Source organism: Mustelus asterias, chromosome 18 (genome assembly GCF_964213995.1).
Source record: "Mustelus asterias chromosome 18, sMusAst1.hap1.1, whole genome shotgun sequence".
Classification (NCBI taxonomy): Eukaryota; Metazoa; Chordata; class Chondrichthyes; order Carcharhiniformes; family Triakidae; genus Mustelus; species Mustelus asterias.
Window position 1 is genome coordinate 77,291,560 of NC_135818.1, and position 22,594 is coordinate 77,314,153.

Below are 22,594 nucleotides of genomic sequence, written 5' to 3' on the forward strand. Positions count from 1 at the left end.
AAAAAGGAGCAGTAACATTTCTTATGAGACAGTCTTGTCATTCAGTGAAGTTACACTTGTCTCAAATGATTTTGCACCAAGAAAAGCGTTTCATTTAACTGGTGCAATTGCAAAAATTATGAAACAGTAGTTGTTGGAAGTGTACACACTCTAGAAATGTCATATAGTTTGGAACAGCACATTCCTCTTTTGGCACATTTAGCAAACTGTGAAGTATACTTCCCCATTCCCCGCAGAATTGATAGGTTCCTCAACTGCGACTGTGATTAAAATAAATCGGGATGGTTGATCGGTGAGAGAACTCAATATAGCCAAAATCAAAAGGCGGACACGATCTTTCAAAGAAGAAACAGAAATACTGAACACTTAATAAACACACACTTGTTGGAACGCCCATTGCGTGCAGACACACGAACTGTTCCATGGTTTCAAGTTAACTTTATTGCTCCTTAAAATTACAGTTGGCATGACAGCAAAAGGAACAATACAGCAACACAGTATATAATAAAAAAACAAGCTGATGAAGCAAAGCCATGATAGCAGGCTCAGGACACACTGGATTACAATTAATGTGGTTTCAACTTAGTTTCTGATAACACTATCAATTAACTTTTAAAAAAGTATTCCCACAGGCTGCTAATAAGAGAAGTCAACCACCTATAGTCTAGTGCTCATACAGTGTAACAATAAAATAAAACAAAAAAAACTCAAAACCACTTGTGTGATTCCTTGTCTGCCCAACCTCTATGCAAGATGTTTTTCCAGCCTACTCCACCGTTATTGCAGAGCCTAAGAAGAAATGGAAAAATTAAAATGAGTTCAATTAACATTTTAAACATTTAAGCAAGCTGAACAAAATTTAACTTTAATGGTTAAATTATTAAATGTTCAACTTCATCACAACCATAGTTCCTATAAATTAACATACCATTTGCAGCTTAACAAGGTTTTTCGTCAACTTTCCCAATGTAGAAAATGACAAAAGACCATTATATTGCACTTTGGAAAATCTAGGACACATCATTAGAGAAATAATGCGCATATTATACTAAATTGTGATTGAACTTAACTGAGAAAGTTGTACATGATTCACTAACTTAAAAAAAACTTTTCAAATATGAAATTTCTGGGATTGTGTTGCTGGGACAGCAGGATCACACCATACTTAAGTCATCCCAAATGCCACTTCCTTCAAATAGGATGTACAGGCTAGGGTATGATGCCTAGCTTCCAGGACTTGGCTGCGAAAACTGAGCAAGCAATACCAGCAGCTTTGATCGCCAACACCAACATGCCTTGTGTGCAAATAAGAGTTGCCCTTAATCCTCATTCAAACTTGATCCAATGAAAACATGGACTCTGCAAATTGCCAATCTCTCCAAGCAAAGTTTTCAGCGGAGTAAACTGGTTACAAAATGTTCACAAAATTACTTGGCAGGTAAAGTTGTTATGCAGTACATGATTTCAAGATGCTTTGCCAATTACAGGTGAATAATTTTTGGCTTTCACTTGCACATGCAAGGTTAACTAGAAAATTGTTTGCCTTCCAGGAACTGCCTTACAATATGAACATCTAGAGTCATAGAATAACTACAGTGCAGCAGGAAGCCATTTGGCCTATCGAGTCTGCACTGACAGTGCATCTTACCCAGGCCCTATCTCTGTACTGCATACATTTATCCTGCTAATCCCCCTAACCTATACATCTCTGGGCATTAAGGGGCAATTTAGCATGGTCAATCCACCTAACCTGCAAATCTTTGGACTGTGGGAAGAAACCTGAGCACCCAGTGGAAACCCACACAAACAGAGGGAGAACGTGCAAACTCTACACAGTCAGTCACTCAAGACTGGTTTGAATTCTGGTCCCTGGTGCTGTGAGGGAGCAGTGCTAACCACTGTGCCACCGTGGTTGGGTTCTAAATTGACCTGAACTGGATTCTAAATTGAGTTGAAGTTTTAGAATTTATTTCAAAACATTTTTATTCATGGTACTCTGGAGCTTTGATTCGTGCCCATAGAAGGGATGAAATGGATACAAGTTGAGTATAAGCATAAAAGGAACATGAAAACAATATTTTTGAGAGGGTGGTAGAAGAGAGAGAGCTCAACATCAATAAAGGCAAAATATTGCACTTTGGAGCCATGCAGGATAGGAAAAGTATACATATGCATTTCATATGGGAGTGATGATGATTTTGTGGATGATATTGGTCAACTCATTATTGGGGAAGTATTGTATGCAGTTCAGGCATTCCATTATAAAATAAATTTGAGTCATGAGAAAAATAAGGTATCAATTCAGTAACAATACCAAAAATAGAGGATACAGTTAGTGGGGTTATATTCACAAAATAAAGATTAAGCAAAGAGTCTCAAGGAAATATTAACATTTATGAAGTTTTTCGAATCATAAATTTCCAGTGGTTGTTCAATTGGCATTAATCTCAGAATTCGCACTGGAAGAGAAAAACAGAGCAATGCTTGCCAAAGCTATCAATGTTGAGTAAATAACCCAAGAAAGAATTAAACACAAGAAAAAACAAGAGCTATTGGAAAAGAACAAGAAAATAAAGAGTTGAGTAGAAAGCTCCTGTGTGGAACTAACACTATCATGGTCAAATCCCATGGTGCCGAAATTTCTAAACTTCTAATTTCTACTTCAGCTGCTCTTGTTTCTAGAGAGTATTCCCTTCAGTAATAAACTACTCCAGCCCTTTCTGACATATTCATCCCTCTCCTGCCAAGGCTGATTTACTCATTCAATAACTTAAGCATGTTTCTTTTCTCTCCATTGACTACATTTCCTGTCAAAATGTTTTATGACTTATTAGTCCACAACAGTCTACTGACATTGAAAAAAGCGACCATTTTAAAAAATAGGCGAAAGTAAATCCCCTAAAGAAACTCCTCCAGCATCTTCCACATAAATCCAGAATATTGAGACTAATACTGTATTTTGTTCCCTATTCCAAGAACAAGTACAATTCCATACAGTGATAAACCCATTTAAAAAAAAGGTGACTAGCCCTTTCAAAATGATTCTAAATAGGAGTAAAGTTATAAACTTGCCCTAGAAGCCAACAATTGTTTACCTATACATATGGAGCATGCAGTTGAGCTCACTGAAATCATATGCAGAAAAGAAATACATTTCACTAAACCAATTTTAAAAACTGCAACTTTGTTTTATTGCTTACCTCATTGTAAAAAAAGTTCAATTATTCTTCTTAGAAATATTTAGTGCGGTTCAATGCTCTCTGGGCTAATTCACCCTTTTCATCTGTTATTTTCTCCCAGTCAGTTTGTCCAACCACAAATCCTATGGCTCGTTTGCGCTCAGCATCCTTTTCCTCTTCCAAGTCTGCCCATCTCACCTAAAGCAGATTGGGGGGGGGAAGTTGAGATACATTTTTTTTTCCTGCTTGCCCAACTGAAGCATACTGTTTTCCAAAGTAATGAATAATTATGCGCAGAAGCATTCATGTATCAGAATTTTATTCTGCAAGTTAATTTTTCACATACTGTATTATTCATTGGTAAATGTGGACGTCCATTTGGCAGCAAATAATCACTTCCTTCTTCGAATGTGCAAAATTCTCCTGTTCACAAAAAACTCTTCTTTGTTATCAAGGCTTCTAAGGACCCTTGATTTGATTCGATTCATTGTTTGATATATTAACCAAATGCACATTTTGGACTCAATGTGGCAGCACAATGCATTGGGGCACTGATGCAGTGAAATTGCAATCAGTTGCGAAATACTACTTTGAACTTTCACTCTGCTGAGCACTCATTTCAACTTTGCTGCAAATAAGACCTTGGACTTGGCTCTGATGTAAGGACTGGAAGACCAAGAGATAGTTGTTGCTACCTTGTTCTTGAATCATTTCAGGTTGATACCAAGAGGCAACAAACACAACCTATATACTGTTTGACAAGATGGCCAAATGAGATCTGGCTGAGAGTAAAAGGGAATGAAAAACCAAAGGAATTTCATACCTCAAAACATCTTCGGTTGTTTTGAAACATGGTTTTACTGAAGAATGCTTTATACCTAAGGTAAGTATTTTGCAACATTTGTTCTACATGATAAATCATTCAATCTCTCACTTTTTCCAAACCATAACAATCAAAGGAAATATTATTTTGCATGTTCAACCAACCAAGCACAACAAAATGCACACAAAATGAGCAAAGAAGAAATGTAAATGATTTTCCTTACCCGTTTCTTTCCAGGTTCTGAAGAACGAGAGTTATAGTCATCAGGAAGCTGAAGGTAATCCTCCAACCGGTGCGCAATGCTGTCATGCCAGCCTCGCTTCCGTTTGTTGCCGGTTCTCAATCCATCCAGCTTGTCTGAACAACAAAAACATAGGCTCTGCAGTCAGGTTCAGAGTGAATGCATGAGAGGGAATTATATATATATATATGCATACATATATACATACATGTATACGGTGTTATAGTTGAGCTCACAGCTGAATATCCTTGCTGCATCTAATGTACAGCACAGGCTGGTTGACCGTGATAGTAGTACGGAACAGATCACGATGTAGTTCATTAACTTACAAGGCAGACTCCTCTGAACCTTTCAGTGTTTTTATTTTGTGCAACCTCATAACTCTGATTACAATTTCTGCACACAAAATTTCTCAACAAATGAAAACAGGTTTTACAGTACAATTTGTACTGAAACAATAATTGAAAAAATAAACTGCAACAGATTCAAAATTGCCCCCTCCCTTCCATTTTACGAAAAATGCACTGGAAGGACAGGTAACTAGTCCATCGTGCTTCAGCCGTTAATGCTTTTATTCTTCCAAGGTTCAAGTCAGAAGAATGAGTCGTATTTTGAGATGTTTGGTATGTGAAACCGAACCATCATGTGCATTAAATATAGTTTGTGCATGTTACTAATTGCTGAAGCTATATTTGTCAGAAATTAGGTGGACACCACAAAAAATTACTGGAGTTTCAGAGTGCGCCTTTTTAAATAAGGAAATAACAAAGCAAGATATATTGCCAGGAAATAGTGAGATCTGAAATGCTGCCACAATTCTGTTTCTGTGGAGAACAGTGTTTGTTTGAAGATGCTTCCCTTCTTCAATGTGACAATCATTAGCATGTGGTTTTTAAGTACATGATAATCACCAAGACTGCACAGACACTGTGACAAGCTCTTTAATAAATAGCATTAACTGAATAAATTTCACATAACAATCAGCTTGCGAAAAACTGTACCAGAGGCATTGCAAATACCTAATCTAATCCTGTTCGTATTCACAGTAAATAATGTGACAAAGTTAAATTCACACTTAATTGATATTCAAGATGGTGCATAAATCCTATGTTATTTCACATAGGAACACTTGCACACCAGTGGTATGGCTTCTCAGGCTCGAATAAATTAGAAACAATTGCTTTTCGAAATGTGATGCGATTGCTGCTCTGGATGAATATTTGTATATGTACAGCTCAGCTTGATTGCTTCCAACATTGTAAAAACAAATTACCGTTCCATTACCAAGGATTATTAGGTGTCAAATTTAAGTAAGCACATTTGGGAACTCAGAGAGCAACCCTTTATAAAATAGTAGAATGCTACAAGCAAGAATAGCTCAAAACAGTGGTTGAAGGCTGCAAAGACTTGATAAACAGATGAATTGCTTGAATTTTAATCTCACAATTTGATCGTGTCATTATGTTTTAGTGCAATTGCCAACATACAATTCTCCATGCCATCCTATATACATGTAATAGATAATCATGGTAACTTCATTTTTGTGAAAATTAAATGTACTGAACTTACAACCACAAATTAGATTAAAGATGAATGGTCATGCTCGTATCACATTTGGTTTACACAATCTTAAAACAGTTGTAATCATCATCGGTGAATATTTGACATGTATGACTAATTAAATCAGAATATATGCTGACTATATTAGATGTGAATGATGTCTATGTTTGTAGGAATTCAAAATACAAAGTTGCTAAAAGACAATTAACACTTCTTAGAAACGTAATAACATAGGGTATAGGAGGAGTAACCTGTATCGTCCCTTGAGCCTGTTCCACAATTCAATATTATGGCTCGACTCCACTTTCCGTCACAATCCCTATGTCCCTCGATTCAAAGAACAAAGGAAATTACAGCAGACGAACAGGCCCTTCGGCCCTCCAAGCCTGCACCGACTATGCTGCCCAATTGAACTAAAACCCCCTACTCTTCCAGGGACCATATCCCTCTATTCCCATCCTATTCATGTATTTGTCAAGATACCTCTTAAAAGTCACTATCGTAAATTCCTTCAGAGTTCTAAAATCTGATCTCTTATTAGATCAATAGATCTGCAAGTTTTGCAATTTTAAGATTTACTGAAGTATGTTAATTAGACATAGGTGTGAAATAAAAATAACGGAACAAGTTACCTGTACTGCAAGTTAAATCATTTTTATCTCAACAATTCTTCTTAGAACTATCATCCTGCAATTTATTTATTTTATATACAAACCTTGATTAAGAAATGAACTTGATTAGTACCTCATCACTTCAATCCATTAGTTCTCCATTTTACTATTAATTTCTGGTATAACTAAACAGACTGCCCTAAAATAAAAGTGGTAAATCCATAAAATTGGTGTCTTAGCTTAGCAGGTGTAAGGACATTTGTCTATCCTGTTTTTATATTTTATTTTTCCCCCTTTAAGTTTCAAATTGCTCACATACCAAAGCCAGCCAGTTACTTTATTCCTGTGTTTATACACAGGCCACTGAGGCATGTAATTATCAGACCTACTTTATCTGTGCAATACCATGCAGTTCAATGGCCAGAAGTATTTTTTAATATTCGTTCATGGGAAGTGGGCATTGCTGGCCGGGACAGCATTTATTGCTCAGCCCTCAGGATCAAGAGTCAACTATATTGCTGTGGATCTGGAGTCACATGTAGGCCAGACTAGATAAGGACATTAGTGAACCAGATGGGTGTTTACTACAATTGAGAATGGTCATTAGACTTTTAATTTCAGATTTTTACTGAATCCAAATTTCACCATTTGCGGTGATGGGATTCAAACCCGGGTCCCCAGAGAATTACCCTGGGTCTCTAGATTACCAGTCCAGCAACAATACCACTAAACCACTGCCACCCCTCATTGGACATTTTTGAATTGACATCCATCTGTGCAAATATGTGAAAGACAATTATTTTTCTATTTATACATATTTGTTCTAATTATGGCTCAAAATTAAGTTCGATTTGATACAAATCTAATGATGATACAAGATAATGGGGGGATGGTAGGGGTGGACGACACAAAACTTCCAAAATAGAATTAATGATAATGGCTCAAATGGCTCCCCTTGAATTTCATTAGGAATTAAGTGTAGCACAAAATTCACAGATACAAAAATAGTAAATGGGTAGCTATTACATTTCTAATACATCACACAGATACACAAGACATTTAAGTGGATGTCAGGGCACTCATTCTATTGGTTTCAATGGGAGAACAGTACTCCTGTGTATTACAAGCTGTCTGAAACAGAAGGATTCCACACCTCCCTTGATAAAATTAGTGAAATTCATATCACTTGCCTACACAAAACATTCAATAGCGTTTGATAAAGCATTACTAGCAAAAATGTTCATGCCTTACACAGATAGGAACATTTTGCTGTACTTTAGTCCTCCCACTTACTACTCTCATTCCCCAAGTTGTTAGTAATCTTAAATTTCAATAAAACGATGAAAAAAAGACGATTTGTCCAAGTAAATCCAATTCTTGCAAAGGATGAGTCTTACCAGGCCCATTGAAACTTGAGGAAAAGTTTGAAAATGTTTCTCCTAAAACTTCAGTACGGCCTTCAGAATATCCATCTAACATTTCCCATTTCTCCCACATCCGATACTTTCATGGACCTCATATTTCACATTGTACAACAGTGCTCAGTGACACTATCTGAGCTATCCTCTTAACCTTGAATCTCATTCTTTACCCAAAGTTCAAATGTATATGCAGCACTTCTAGTTCAAGTTAAATAACGTGTTTGCTTTTGAGGATAACTAGCAAAAATATATATTCAAATAATCATACTTAAAAATTTCAAAACAAATTCAACAATATTATGACTTTACTTTATTGACTAATGCTTACAATGTTATGACATCAAAATAAAATTATTGTACAAGGTTTCCATTGTCAGATTTACAAAGTCCAAAAAAACCGAATAATGTTGAAATTGCTATTTGTTTCAACAATACCAATGTCTAAAAGGGAAAAATTAATAAAATATGCTCATCTTTGGCTGACAATTTATAATGCATTAACAGCAAGAATTCCATAAACAAATTCAGCAGCCTGCCCAAGTTTTAAAATAATGCCACCCACTTAACTGAGTCAAACTCTAGACCCAAGTGGTGCATGCATATTTCCTGTTTTAAATCCTTAAGATGTGCACTTGGGTGCCAAAATGAGATTTGTTGTTGTTTTGTGAATTTTCAGTTCCTCCATAGGGAAGCCAGAGAAGTTGAAAATTCTAAAAACCTAAGGCAGGAACATCTAGATTTAATTGTTGAAAATGAAGGAAAGGTAGTTCTGTTCAAGAAAACCACTCATCAGTGGAAAAGAACACAACCTATATATCTGAATATTTGTAATGGGGTACATCGGACTTCAGTGCATTTATCATCTTCTGCATTGTTAATTCTAAACCATCTTTTCATCATTCTTCAACTTAGTTTAAGGCTCTGCCTGGTTTGTAGAATCTTGTGTATGTTAAATATACTGATGTTTATCTCATCTGTACGTTTTTGAATACCTCCTGATCTTCTTTTCTCCAGGGTAAACATTCTCAGCTCTGTAACCTGATGACAAAACTCACCTATCAATTCTATGCCTTCCAACCTTGTGAACACATCTTCTATGTAGCATTTTTCAAAAACTGAACATCCACCAGTCCCATATCCAAAAAGCATACCACGTTTAGAAAAAACTCCACGAGATCAATCATGCATGATCTTTGTCCTATTGAGCAAAATCGGTTTCTTCTTAAGGTTATGTATGTCGCCAGTTGGTTCATCATTTCCAAGAATTTCATGAAGCAAGCAAGAATATGTCCAAAGTCATTAATTGAGAACCCTGAGCCTGCAAAACTCAGGACACTGGCTTTCCTCAATGTCTTCAATCTGTTCATTATCTTCTGAATTATCATCTGAACTAAAGATGGTCCAAAAGAAAAGCCTCTAGTTGGAAATGTACACATTCAAGTAGAATACAAGGGTGAAAAGATGCATGCTGTGTTACATCTCCAATTATTCTGAATGAGAATGATGGTGATATTCCATCATCAATGCTCTCTTATAAAGATTTTGCTGCAAGTTAACCTCTACCTATAACATTTTGGACTGATGTTGACTTGATACGAGATTTAATTCAAGATGTCTAGATGGACAGAAATCCCAGAGAGATATAGAAATCCAATTACTGTACAGAACATTTAGCAAAAAATAATGAAGGAAGCAAATATACCATCATGAAAATATGCAAGATGTTTCATTTGTAATATTAAGCACTTTTGATCTGATCCAATTCAGAAGGTCTGGGTAATTTTGAAGAGTAGCGAAAAGATGTTGTGCTTCTTTAGAGACTCTGGGCAGAAATTTCCCGTCCCACCCACCACGGGAATCGTAATGGGTGGAGGCAAACCATACAAAGAACCGTTGACCTCAGGTGGGATTTTCTGGTCTTGGGACGAGCACAGACAGAAAATCCCACTCTCTTAAGTTAAATTATGAAACTGTGTGCGATAACCGTTACAAGCCCAGTTGGTGTTGCTACTGGATGGGAACGTCCCAGAATGGAACCCTGGCTCAGAAGACCGCAATGTTTAATTTTTTAAAGAAAACATGGAAGAACAGAGTCAGTTTTTAACAACAAGAAAACATTTATTCAACATGAACAGTTTGGTTATAATACAATATTCCTTCACTCCCCTTATCTTCACAAATGTACAGATTTAAAGGATAACACTCCACACTGAAACTAAATGGCAGATGCCACTCAATTGATCTTTCATGGATTTCTCTTCAAATTCCCCCAGATGATTGTTACACGAGTATTTCCAAACTCCACGTTCAAAAAGATATGCTTTAAAATCTTCTTTCAACTGATGCTTTCCATCAGCTTGTTTTCATCTCGAATTCACCTCCAGGATTTCCAACTGTCCTTTCAGGATTCCTTTCTCTTGAATGCTAACTGCAGACACTGATTGCTCCAGAATTATTTTAACTAACATTTCACAAACTGTAGTAAGATATCACAAACCTTAGAAAAACTTCAGATATCTTTCTGGCTTCTCAGCAGCTAACTCCTTCTCAGTTCTGTCTTCACTTAATAGCATCCTGTTCTAATTCCAGTTTCCTCTCTTCCTTTCATTTCAGCTTTCCGAGTAACGCCTCTTCATTTCTCTAGCTTCCTTAATGAGTTGTCCTTTACATGGCTTGCACTAGCATTCTTAAACATTACTCCGTTGTACTGCTATTCGTCTAGCAAAGCTGAGAGCTATGCACCCTCTAGCTTCCTGTCACCAACTGCTATTCATTCAGTTAAACACAATCACAAAAGGCCTTCCGACCCTAAATGTGCCTCTGGTTGCTAAGCAACATCTCTTCAAGCTTGTTTCCATGTTGTAAACACTCACCACAACAGAAACACATTTTGAATTGATCAAAACCCCCACACACACACAAACATCTTTGTCCAACATGAATCTAACTAGAGTTTTACTCTTCTTACAAAGAAACACCAAATTAAACCCACTTAAAGATAACCTTCAAGAACTATGACACAGCACAAATTGATGCTTATAAATCCCCAGTGTGATCAAAATTTCATTTTTCATTAGTGAAGTGACTTGTATAAGACTGTATATAATTTCATTAAAAAGTACTGCAGTTTGCTGTTAAATGAATAAAGGAGCAATCTGAACAATGATATGGCTAAATTCTTTATTGCAAAGAAATTTTCCCGTGTAGAACCAAATCGAAAAAAAGGGAAAGAAAAAGAAATTCAGTTTATATAGTGCTTCATCACATTAGTCCGAAACAACTGAAAATATCTGCATATAATGCATGACTATCAATTATAATGATTATATAGGCAATCCAAGAGCCTATTTGTGCAAAGCAAGATTACTCTTTGATTTGATTTGCTTTATTATTGTCACATGTATTAGTACACAGTGAAAAGTATTGTTTCTTGTGCACTATACAAAGTATATCGCACATAGAGAAGGAAAGGAGAGGGTGCAGAATGTAGTGTCACAGTCATAGCTAGGACGTAGAGAAAGATCAACTTAACACAAGGTAGGTCCAACGGTCTGATGGCAGCAGGGAAGAAGCTGTTCTTGAGTCGGCCGGTATACATGACCTCAGACATTTGTATCTTTATCACAACGGAAGAAGGTGGAAGAGAGTATGTCCAGGATGCGTGGGGTCCTTGATTATGCTGGCTGCTTTTCCAAGGCAGCTGGAAGTGTAGACAGTGTCAATGGGCGGGAACTTGGTTTGAGTGATGGACCCTTTGCAGTTTCTTGCGGTCTTGGGCAGAGCAGGAACCATACCAAGCTGTGATACAACCGGAAAGATTGCTTTCTATGGTGCATCTGTAAAAGTCGGTGAGAGTCGTAGCAGACATGCCAAATTTCCTTAGCCTTCTGAGAAAGTAAGGTATTAGTGGGCTTTCTTAACTATAGTGTCGGCATGGAGGAACCAGGACAGGTTGTTGGTGATCTGGATACCTAAAAACTTGAAGCCCTCGACCATTTCTACTTTGTCCTCATTGTTGTAGACAGGGGCATGTCCTCTGGTCCTTTGTAGTTTCTTGCAGATGTGAAAAGAGCAGGAGCCATACCAAGGTGTGGCTAGAAAGAATCTCTAAAAGTTGGAGAGAGTCGTAGTGGACATGCCAAATTTCTTAAGTCGATGACTATCTCCTCCATTTTGTTCACATTTAAGGAGGGATTTTTGTCCTCGCACCAGTTCCTCTATCTCTTTCCAGTATTCCATCTCGTCTTTGTTGACACCAAGTTTGCTGATGACACCACTATGGTGATATCAGCAAACTTGAAAATTTGGCCACAAAGTCAGGTGTATAAGGAATATAGTAAAGGGCTGAGGACACAGTCTTGTGGGGCACTGGTGCTGAGGGTGATCGTGGAAATGGTGCTGCTGCCTACCCTTACTAATTGCGGTCAGTGGGTTCGAAAATTCAGGATCCAGTCTCAGAGGGAGGAGCCGGGTCCCAGGCCACGGAATATGGAGATGAGTTTCGTAGGAATAATGATGTTGAAAGCCAAGCTGTAGGCGATAAAAAGGAGTCTGACATCGGTGTCTTTGTTATCTAGGTGTTCCAGGGTTGAGTGCAGGGCCAGGGAGATGGCGTCTGCTATGGACCTGTTGCGGTGGTAGGCGAACTGAAGTGGATCCAGGCAATCTGGCAGGCCGGAATTGATTCGTACCATGACTAACCTTTCGAAGCACTTCATAATGATGGATGTCAGAGCCCCGGACGATAGTCATTAAAGCACGCTGTCTGGCTTTTCTTTGGTACCGGGATGATCCTCAAGCAGGTAGGGACCTCAGATTGTTGTAAAGAGAGGTCTGTGAATATCCACCAGCTGGTCCATGCAGGATCTAAGTGCTCGTCCAGGTACCCCATCCAGTCCAGTTGCTTTCCGTGGATTGAGCTTCGAGAAGGCTGCTCTGAGGTCTGCAATGGTGACTTCTGATACTCGGTCATCCGAGGTTTCCAGGGTGGAGGGCTTGCTCTCGCTGACCCCTTACTCAAAATGGGCATAGCATGCATTGAGCTCATCAGGGAGCATAAGCAACACATTAGCAACAAGGAAAAGAACCAAGTAATCTTGTTCTCCTTTGGTGGTGCATATTTAGGTCTGAAGTAATGAAAAGCCTGGCATCTGGAAAGAGCCAAATGCACACAATTTTGAGTACCATTTTGATTGTCGCTAGAATTCTACATGAGAGCAAGCTGGAGAAAAAGTTCATCCAGTCCGAACCCACCACATGTGCACTGTTGAGCTCAAGTATTGCCTTGGCTCCATCAAGTCATAAAACCCACCATCTTTAAGGATTTAGTGAAGTGAACAAAGTTTCATTCTAGTATATAGCATATATCATACAAATGATCCACTTGGAAAGGAAGTTGTGATCTCCAATATGATGTTGCTTTAATATAGCGCCTTTAGTATAATAAGGCATCCCGACGTGCTTCACAGGAGTGTTATAAAGCAAAGTTTGACACCTAGGAGATAACAGGGAAGGGGGTCAAAAGATTGATCCAAGAGATAGGTTTTAACAGCATCCTAAAAGAGCAAAGTGAGATAAAGATGGAAAGGTTTGGGCAGAAATTCCCAGAGCATTGACAGCTGATGGCTCAGTTACCAATGGTGATAAAATTCCTACTTCTTTGAAAGGAAACTTGGAGGTAGCAATATTCCCATCTATTTGCTGCCCTGTCTGTTTAGGTGGTAGAGGTCACAGGTTTGGAAGGTGCTGCTGAAGAAGCTTTTGCAAGCTGCTGCAGTGCATCTTGTAGAAGGTAAACACTGCAACCATATTGTGCCCATGATAGAGGGAATGAATGTGTAAGGTGGTAGGCAAGTGATCACACAGGCTGCTTTCTTCGAGAGAGTGTCGAGTTTCAAGTGCTGCTGTTGCTGCGTTCATCCAAGCATCTGCAGAGTATTCTATCACACGCCTGGCTTGTGCCTTGTAGATACTGGAAAGAATTTGGAAAATTAGAGGCAAGCCACTCACCATAGAATTTGCACCCTCTGATCTGCTCTCATAGCCACAGTATTTATGTGGTGGATCTAATGAAACTTCTAGTCAATAGTAATGCTGAAGGTGCCACTGAATGTCAAGGGGAATGGTGAGATTCTCTCATCGGAGGTCACTGGCTGTTGACTTGTGTAGCTCAAATATTACTTACCACTTATCAGCCAGTCCCTGGAACTTGTCCAGGTCTTCCTGCATGCAAGCACGGATTGCTTCATTAGTCGAAGAAATGCGAATAGTGGGGGAGTCTGTGTCATCAGTAAAAACGATCATTTTTGATGTAGATAGGATTCCTGTAGTGACATCCTGGGGCTGAGGAGATTAGCCTCCAACAACCATATTTTGTAGCCAAATGATATATTTTGGAACGCTCTATGTTGAGTTGATAAAAATATAAAACTGATTTTGATGAACAATCTATTTTGATTCATCATTTTCTTTCCAAGTCTACTCTTAATAAAACCTTTTTAAAAACCAATGAAAACACCAACAAGACACTGCATTAAAAGCACATTAAAAAATTTCTAAAATTCAATGCCAAACGCAAGTTGAGCATTAAAGTCAGAAATCCAGTAAAATGTCCATAAATTGCACATTAACTTTATTTACAAAAAGGATTTTGATACTGCAGAAACCTTCTCAGCCATTTTTGTAAACTATTAAAGGTTTCAGCAGAAAATCCTAATCAAGCATTCAAGTTGCTCCTTTTGTTTAGCCTCAGATACACTGATAAATGAAGTGGCTTTTTAAAATTAAAAATAACAACCAAATAGGTATTTGAGTGAATTAACACTGTAGAAGTGTAAGCAAACAGCATAAGAGATAATTAAGTAACAATATATGCTTGTTCAAGAGTGGAAATTAGCTCAAGCCTGGTAAAGAAAAATGATAACAGGAAACTAAAAGCCAGCCTTCCGAACACAATGAGCAAAGAACTTTAATGATCAAAGTTAGATTCTCTTCTTTCAAAAATGCACTGGTGAGAAATAGGTAGGAGCAAATAACATGATATGTAGCATCTTCTTCAGCAGTCAGAGAACAAATGCCAAAGTTGTTCCTATTCTGGATTTTATGCAAAAGTTCAAACTCCTTTAGACAGCAAGATGGCAGGATGTCATAAAAGGAACCTTACCCAGAATATTATTCTATATTGTCAGCCATTTAGGACTTTTGAATCTGGTTTTTAGTTTTCAACCAGATGGTAGTAGCCATTTATCACAACTACTTACTTACCGTACCCCACACCAACAACAATCCAGTCAAATACAGTTATGACAGATAACTTTAGCCCTGTTTAGATTCAAAATTATGGAGATCAAGGACATGACCATGCTATTCAAATGGTGTTGGAAATTAATATTTCATTTCAGAAATGTTTTAAAAATTGCATACATGAGGTTATTCACTTTGATTAATGTAACAGTAGTTAATGTAATATTAGTTAATGTAACAGTTTATTCTATTGATTTCTACAGATTTGTACACATTTCTGCCATCGTTGCTGAGTTCACAAGTGTTTTTTGAATTACATTGGATATTAAACTGAAAGAAAAATGATGCTAAGTAGGGGAAAAGACCCATAGGATGAATCAGAATTATTTATATATATATATAATGCAGTTCTTTAATACAAGTATAAAACCACTGAACTTAGAAAATCCTGTCATTGTGAATATCTCCATTGCATGCGACTGCAAACATCACAGTAACTTGTTTTAGTTTACTACTCAGCGAAGTGCAGCATAACAAACTGAATAGAAAGATACAGGAAAACCTTCTTTTAAAAAAAGGTTTCACCCAATCAACTACACAGTAGTTACGAATTATTATTCTACCTTAAGGCACTGGATTATCATAAAAGCATAATCGCTTAGGAATAAATGGTAGATTTACATATGCATTGCAGTTCTTATGGCTAAACCTACCCTCCTTCCACAAGAAAAAACGATCAGGAGTTGCCCAAGTTTCACACACAGGTGTGGACAATGGCACCTTGAGGGCATTAATAAAATTTTAATCAACGCTGTCATTCATTTTGAAATATCACAATACTTCCTGATGTTTTGATACAGGATTTATCCATCAATGAGACAACGGCACTTGTACCTGCAAAGCTCTGGTTGATAACACACAAACAAGACAGATATGTCTGGCTTTATGGGCTAAATTGCTATGGTGGGGGCAATGTGGTTCCTAAGCCACAGGTTGAAGACCCCTGGGTTTGGTAGCTAGGCTACAGAGGGGCATCATTCAATGACCAATGAACAAATGGTGCAGTGCACTGGTGGGGGGGGGGGGGGGGGGGGGGGGGGTCAATAAAGCAATGGGACAATATATTTCATGGAAAGTTGTCATTGTTTGCCATAACAGTTTATTCACACCTAATGTATACATGCAACAGAATAACGCAACGTAATCAGCAGGCTATTTTCTAGACAACAAACACTGCAGTAATAACTGGAGGACATACTGCCAAAAGGATTGCTGTCATTTGCAAAACAAAAAAGGACCATGCTAATATTTGTCACATCTTTCTTAAACAACTCAACTTTTAAATTATTGGGCAAAACCCTAGCCACCTCCCACCAATGCACATTGTCAATAAACAGCTCCAATTATTGCGGCCTCTAATTATTGTACTAAGTGTACATGTTCTCAAATATTCGCAGGAAAGTGGAAGGTTAATTAATTTAGCATTGGCCAAATTTAGGAACACATTATAACCCCAACAAATGCAAGCTGATCGGTGTGACTGGCTAACAAAATACCTTTTCGTAGTAAATTGCCAGCTGAACTTGCATCACTGTACCAATATACAAAGTGACAAATCTGTTATGAATGTATATCTAAGATAGTGAAGCAAAAGAAGTACACAAATCTGATTGTCAGCCAAATGGCACCCTTCCAATCTTAACCAAGTTAGATAAGTTTGAATATCATAGGAAGTTTTAAACTGTCAACACGTTTCTGCCAGAGTTTCTAATGCATTGAACAATAAAAAAAAGTCTCTACGGCACATTTATCATCAATATGAAACTACAATACTGTAAAGACCATCAAAAATAACAGATACTATACCATTACTACGACATGATGTTTAACACTAAACGCGTTAAGCGATACATGGGCATGGTTACTGTTGATGTATTGTTGTGCAAAAAGATTTCGCTAAGTGCACAATGTTTTGTGAAAACTCAAGTAGAAATTTGAGATTATGCATTTTTTATACATGAACCAGAAAGTAGTACAATTCGACAAATGGATTATTCTTGTTTACAGCAAATCTCATCATGAACAGAAGTAGCATCATTACGTGCCTCACTGCAGACTGATGCAGTATCAGTTTGAAAGTTTTGCTATGCATCGCATATGTACACATTTTTCTGTGGTTTATAATGCTACAGTAAAACTTTGGTAGCTTTCTCACAACACAGAATCACAGCAAAACAATTAAATACTGTAGTGTGAAATTCAATTTCTTTTACCTAGGCATCAATAGATTATTGTACTACTTAAGTCTGTATCTATCGATACAAGAATTTCAGAAAAGTACTGCTAAGCATCTCCTGGTGCACTGCAAGGCAGCGACTGCTATAGCTTTAGTTAAATGTTTGTTCTCATCAAAATGATTACTAATTTCCTCGGTCATCATAAAATCTAATGCCCACAAAACTTTTGTGGTTTGCTTTTAAAACCAAGACCTTTCAGTCAAAGAAAAACAATCTGTACCTACCTAAGCTCTCTTCCGATGTGTCCATTTCCCATTTGCTTTTTGTCACGAAACCCTAAATCATACACACACAAGAGAAGCTCATCTGGTTAGAGTGAAATGCTTAACAGTATATAGCATCGAAGACAACCATTCTCTCTTCATCAGCAAAATGAATAGAATATAAGCTAAGAGAAAAACACAATCAAGACACCACAGCACAGAAGTAATAATGGTGATTCAGTCGAAAAGTCTACCATTTTCTTTCAACCACACCCACCCCCGCAAAGTTACGCATTATCTGTACATGGCAGATGTTGAGCAATAAGGAGTTGTCAACTTTTCTTACAAACTACTTTTCCAATTTAAAATTTATCTCAGTCTATTCACACAATTCAGCAGTTTGAAAATAAATATATGCACCATATATGTCACATCAGAAAAACAAAATACTGTAAAACAAATGCGTTGGAAATTAATCTACTTGCACTGCATAATCCCAAACTTTAGAGATGCTTAAAAGTCAGTGGTAAGGTATCAGTAAAGAGCTTATTTTTATGTGACTAAAGGATTTTAAAGAGGATCAGAGGAAAGAACATTTTCTCATCAAAAAATAGATGTTATTTGGAAAATAAAAGAATGGCTTTATGCGGCTATACAATGGAACTTGTTGTATTAATATGTATTGTTACCAACGTTGATGAAATCAGATTTTGAAATTGCACTGTAATGCTTGTCATGCTGAATGGAAAGACTGCCCTATGGCTTGCAGAATTCCAAGGCTTCAGATAAGTAACTAGTAAACATATACTCAAATGGCCATAATGCATTCAATATTGCCAATATTTCATAATTTAAAGAATTATAGATACCACATGTCTACCGCAAATCTTCCAAGGTTGTATGTAACAATGGAGATTAAACTTAATTTTACTGAAACGGAGAAACATTCATATTATTTGATATCTTTCAAAGTAAGCTGCCAGTCAGGTATCAGGTATCCGTGTCAGTAAGAAATATAGGGATACGTTGGCCATTAAGCATCAACTACCTGTAGAAGCATAATCAACCCAACAAGACTACATTGTGCATCTACAAAAAAAATAGAAGTTGCAATATGGAAACAGGTCATTTAGCTCAATTACACTGTTATTTTCTCTCTTTTCAATCAGATAGATCTAATCGTATTTACTCTTTATGCGAGCATATGCCCTCAACCCCTTTTTCTTCCAAATTCCTAACCACGTAATTTTGAACGTTAGAATAGTTTCTGCTTCAACCACCAACTCCGGAAGTGAATTCTATAGCCTACTTTTTAAATAAAATATTATGGAGATTACGAGTTGCTTTTTCTGAAAAATAAAACCTTGGCTCACCAGCAGCATTCACGCTCGAGTCAGAAGGTTGCGAATTCAAGACTTGCATCAAGAGACTTGAGCACATCATTTATCCTAGAATCCCTACAGTGCAGGAGGTCGTCATTCGGCCCATTGAGCCTGCACCGACAACAACCCACCCAGGCCCCATCCCCATAACTGCACGCATTTACTCTGCTAATCCCCCTGACACACAGGGCCAATTTAGCATGGCCAATCAACCTAACTCACATCTTTGGAGTGTGGGAGGAAACCCATGCAGACACGGGGAGAACGTGCAAACTCCACACATGTCACCTGAAGCTGGAATTGAACCCGGGTCCCTAGCACTATGAGGCAGCAGTGCTATCCACCGTGTCACCGATTTAGGTTGTAGTGTGGGAGTGTGTACTGTTAGAGGTAATGTTTTTGAATCAAGATATTGAACTGAGAACCAAACTCCCCTCTCATGTAGATGTAAAAGATCTCAAGGCGACATTGGAAAGTGAACAGGCAAGTTCTTCTGGTGGCCTGGTCAACATCTATCCCTCAACCAAAACCTAAAACAGATAATTCAGTGATTTAGTTTCTTCTAATCTGCGGGACTTTACTCTGTGCAAATTGACTGCCACGTCTCCTGCAACAGTGACCACACTTCAACAGTAATCTGATGAATTTACGCACTTTGGGACCTACTGAGGTCATGAAAGACCTTTCTTCTTTAAAGTATTTTCAGTGTCAAAGAACTTGATGCTTTATATTTTGCATGAGTTTACCAACGACATTCTACATATGAACTGTAAATCACTGACACTAGTCAAAGACAGGTCCCACTGGGGCTACTCTCCATTGACTATTATTTTACAACCATACAGAAAACTTTTGGTTATATAGTTGGACATTTTGAATTTGGGTAACTGCATAAATACATCATTAAAGCAGATTGCTGACAACATTGGCCTAGTTTTGTGATGGTAATGACAGTGAATCTGCCATTGAATCTGCCATTGCCATTATTACCTGACAGCAATCTTTGTAAAATAATGTGGAAATCCAGAATCTACGCTCCTCCACATGATGTGCTGTAGAGGCTCCAAGAGATGGCAATCACCATTGCAATCATGATTTGATGAAAATTTCTGTTCTCATGCAGTTAGTTTCATTGTAATACCCTCTGAAAAAATTACACCTCAATGCACTTTTAATGACATACTAACTTCATAATCACTGTTAAACACACTCACTGGTCCTGACAAGCTAATGTGATATTTATGGAATATCAAATTTCTCCCTAATGATAAAAAACTCTACATATGTTTTTTTAGAAACATTTTAATCTTTATTTTAGTATGAACCTTAATGCAGTAAGCTATGTACTTTTCTATCTGAAAATTTAAATTAAAAGTGAAGGGGTTTGGTGGCTTTAGCTTCCTAGTTTGCTGTGTGTAAATACTCAAATATGAGTTAATAACTTGGTGACATCATTGCTGCTGCACCCAAGATATCCAAGCCCTTAACTTGGCGCCAGATTTACACTGCAAACAGGAAACAGGAAAATTCTGTCAAAAAACTAGATATTTGTGGGCAGCTATCTTCAAGCAAGCACCCACTTTCATAACTAAATTCAGGCCATTGCGTTCAATCTATAAACAACTATGATAACGCACAATGCAGTTATGATCCTGGGTCAATTAATTTAATGAGAACTATTTTGCTTGGTCTTAATGCCTCTTCATATATTGATAATGCATGTTTAATTATGATATGGTTATAATGTTTGCATAGTTGCAACAGACAGTTTTACTCAAGACTGATTAGATAACTTAAAAATCAGAATTGCATGCATGCCTAATAAGTGTGTTCTCTCACCAAACCTACAACATGAACTGCAGTATCTGGTCAACAGGTCAAGGATCTGACAACTAAGATTCCATAGCTGATAATGAGGAAAGGCCCCTATAATTTACACTGCACCAACATCTGTACTAGAGAGTTGCATTTCTTACTGACAGGTACACCAGTATAAAATACTAGGAACAAGTTTCATTGAAGAGGTTAAAGAATTTAGTTTTGTGACGGCATCTCCTACCGTCTCACATTCCTCTTCATCAGCAGTGTCTTTCTTAGATTCATCTTGCTGCTGTTCTTCTTGTTGCTGTGGCTGCTGCTCAGTACTTGGATCAAAATCCTCCATTTCAACCTACAGAATAAGTTTCAAAAAGGAATTCCACAATTAATTTACTCCCTTCCCTTTAATGTTTCATTGCACATCAGGAGGGAGGGATGCAAGTGATGTTGACAATCTTAGAAGACTCATAAGAGGTGCAGAAATACATTATGGATGGCTTGCCAACTAATTTTAATCTGTTTCCACAAAGCACTTGTTTTCAATATTATAACTGCCAGCCAGCACATGATCACAAACTTACATTGCAAACAGATTAAAAACTTGCACCATACTACTTAATACTTAATATCTTTCAAAGGAGAATATACACTATTCAAAAGCCAAATACCGCAAATGCTGGAAAAATGAAATAAAAATGGAAATTGTTGTAAATACTCAGCAGGTCAAGCAGCATCTGTGAAGAGGGAAACAAAGTTAACATGAAAGATCATCGGTCTGAAATGCTAACTTTGTTTGTCTCTCGTAGATGCAGCCTGGCCTGAACATTCCCAGGATTTTCTGTTTTTAATGTAGTCTTCAGTTTTCTATGAGAGAGAAGAAAAATCCAAATTCAACGGTGTTACAGCAGGACTGAATCATGGGCTAGATCTAAAAGGCCATTAACTTGTTGAATCTATAGACTTGTGCTAAAGAAAAGGAAATAATTAACAGCTTACTGGCAGAGATTACTTTAATAAATGAAATAACTTGTTTTTATATAGGTACAAAGAGTGCAGCTTCAGTGATTAAAGTGCTGCAAAACTCTGAAGGTAGCTTCAATGATCAGCACAAACTTAAATAAAATTTCTCTCTCCCTATCTTTCTATATCACAATTATGACAAACAATTCAGATACAAGACAGTTATCCAGCTGGTAATGTAATGGTGTAACTGCAAACCTGTATATGGTTACTACAATCCTGAAATAATAGAAAATGACAAGCTTGAATTTATTGTACGTCACTTACTTCTTCAATAGCAGCATCCTGGAGTAGCGATCTGATATCTAAACGTAACATGTGACGGGGAGTTGAATCCCAATGTTCAGCCATCTATAAAACATCAAACAACATGACAAATTAAGTCTCAGTGTTTGGTTACTTAAAGACCAGCACTTTAATTAATATCCAAGTTGATGAGGACAGCTGCTTCGAACTGTTTGTTGCCAGCTGAGCATTTGAACAACTTTCAGGCCCAGGTTTTCCTTTCCAAACTTGCTTAGAATCCTGATGGGTCTTTAATGTCAATGATAAAATAAGAGATTCCCACCTTCCTGCATAACACTATCAACTTACTGAATTAAAAAGAGGAAGTGAAATTTTCATGTTTGATATAACTTTATGTAGAGTCTCTTGAAGATGAGCTGCGAACAAGACCCAATATTTCAGGCCAGATCAATGATGACACACAATGAGTTCCACATTCTCATTAGTGCATGTGTAAAGAAATTCTTTCCAAATTATTTTTCTATTTCTAAGCAGCTTTCATGACTTGTATC

General features: G+C 37.4%; 1 protein-coding gene across 1 annotated transcript in view; it reads right to left on the reverse strand.

Annotated features, from left to right (window-relative positions):
* Positions 1–418: 418 nt before the first annotated feature.
* The window catches only part of ylpm1 (YLP motif containing 1), a 103,895-nt gene continuing 81,719 nt past the window's right edge, over positions 419–22,594 (reverse strand). The window contains exons 17-22 of the mRNA XM_078234335.1: positions 22,065–22,148; positions 21,019–21,129; positions 17,599–17,650; positions 4,226–4,359; positions 3,201–3,377; positions 419–789 (exon numbers count right to left, since the gene is read on the reverse strand). Coding sequence (XP_078090461.1) covers positions 3,231–3,377; positions 4,226–4,359; positions 17,599–17,650; positions 21,019–21,129; positions 22,065–22,148 — 528 coding nt within the window. The 3' untranslated portion in view covers positions 419–789; positions 3,201–3,230. The remainder of the gene's footprint in view (positions 790–3,200; positions 3,378–4,225; positions 4,360–17,598; positions 17,651–21,018; positions 21,130–22,064; positions 22,149–22,594) is intronic.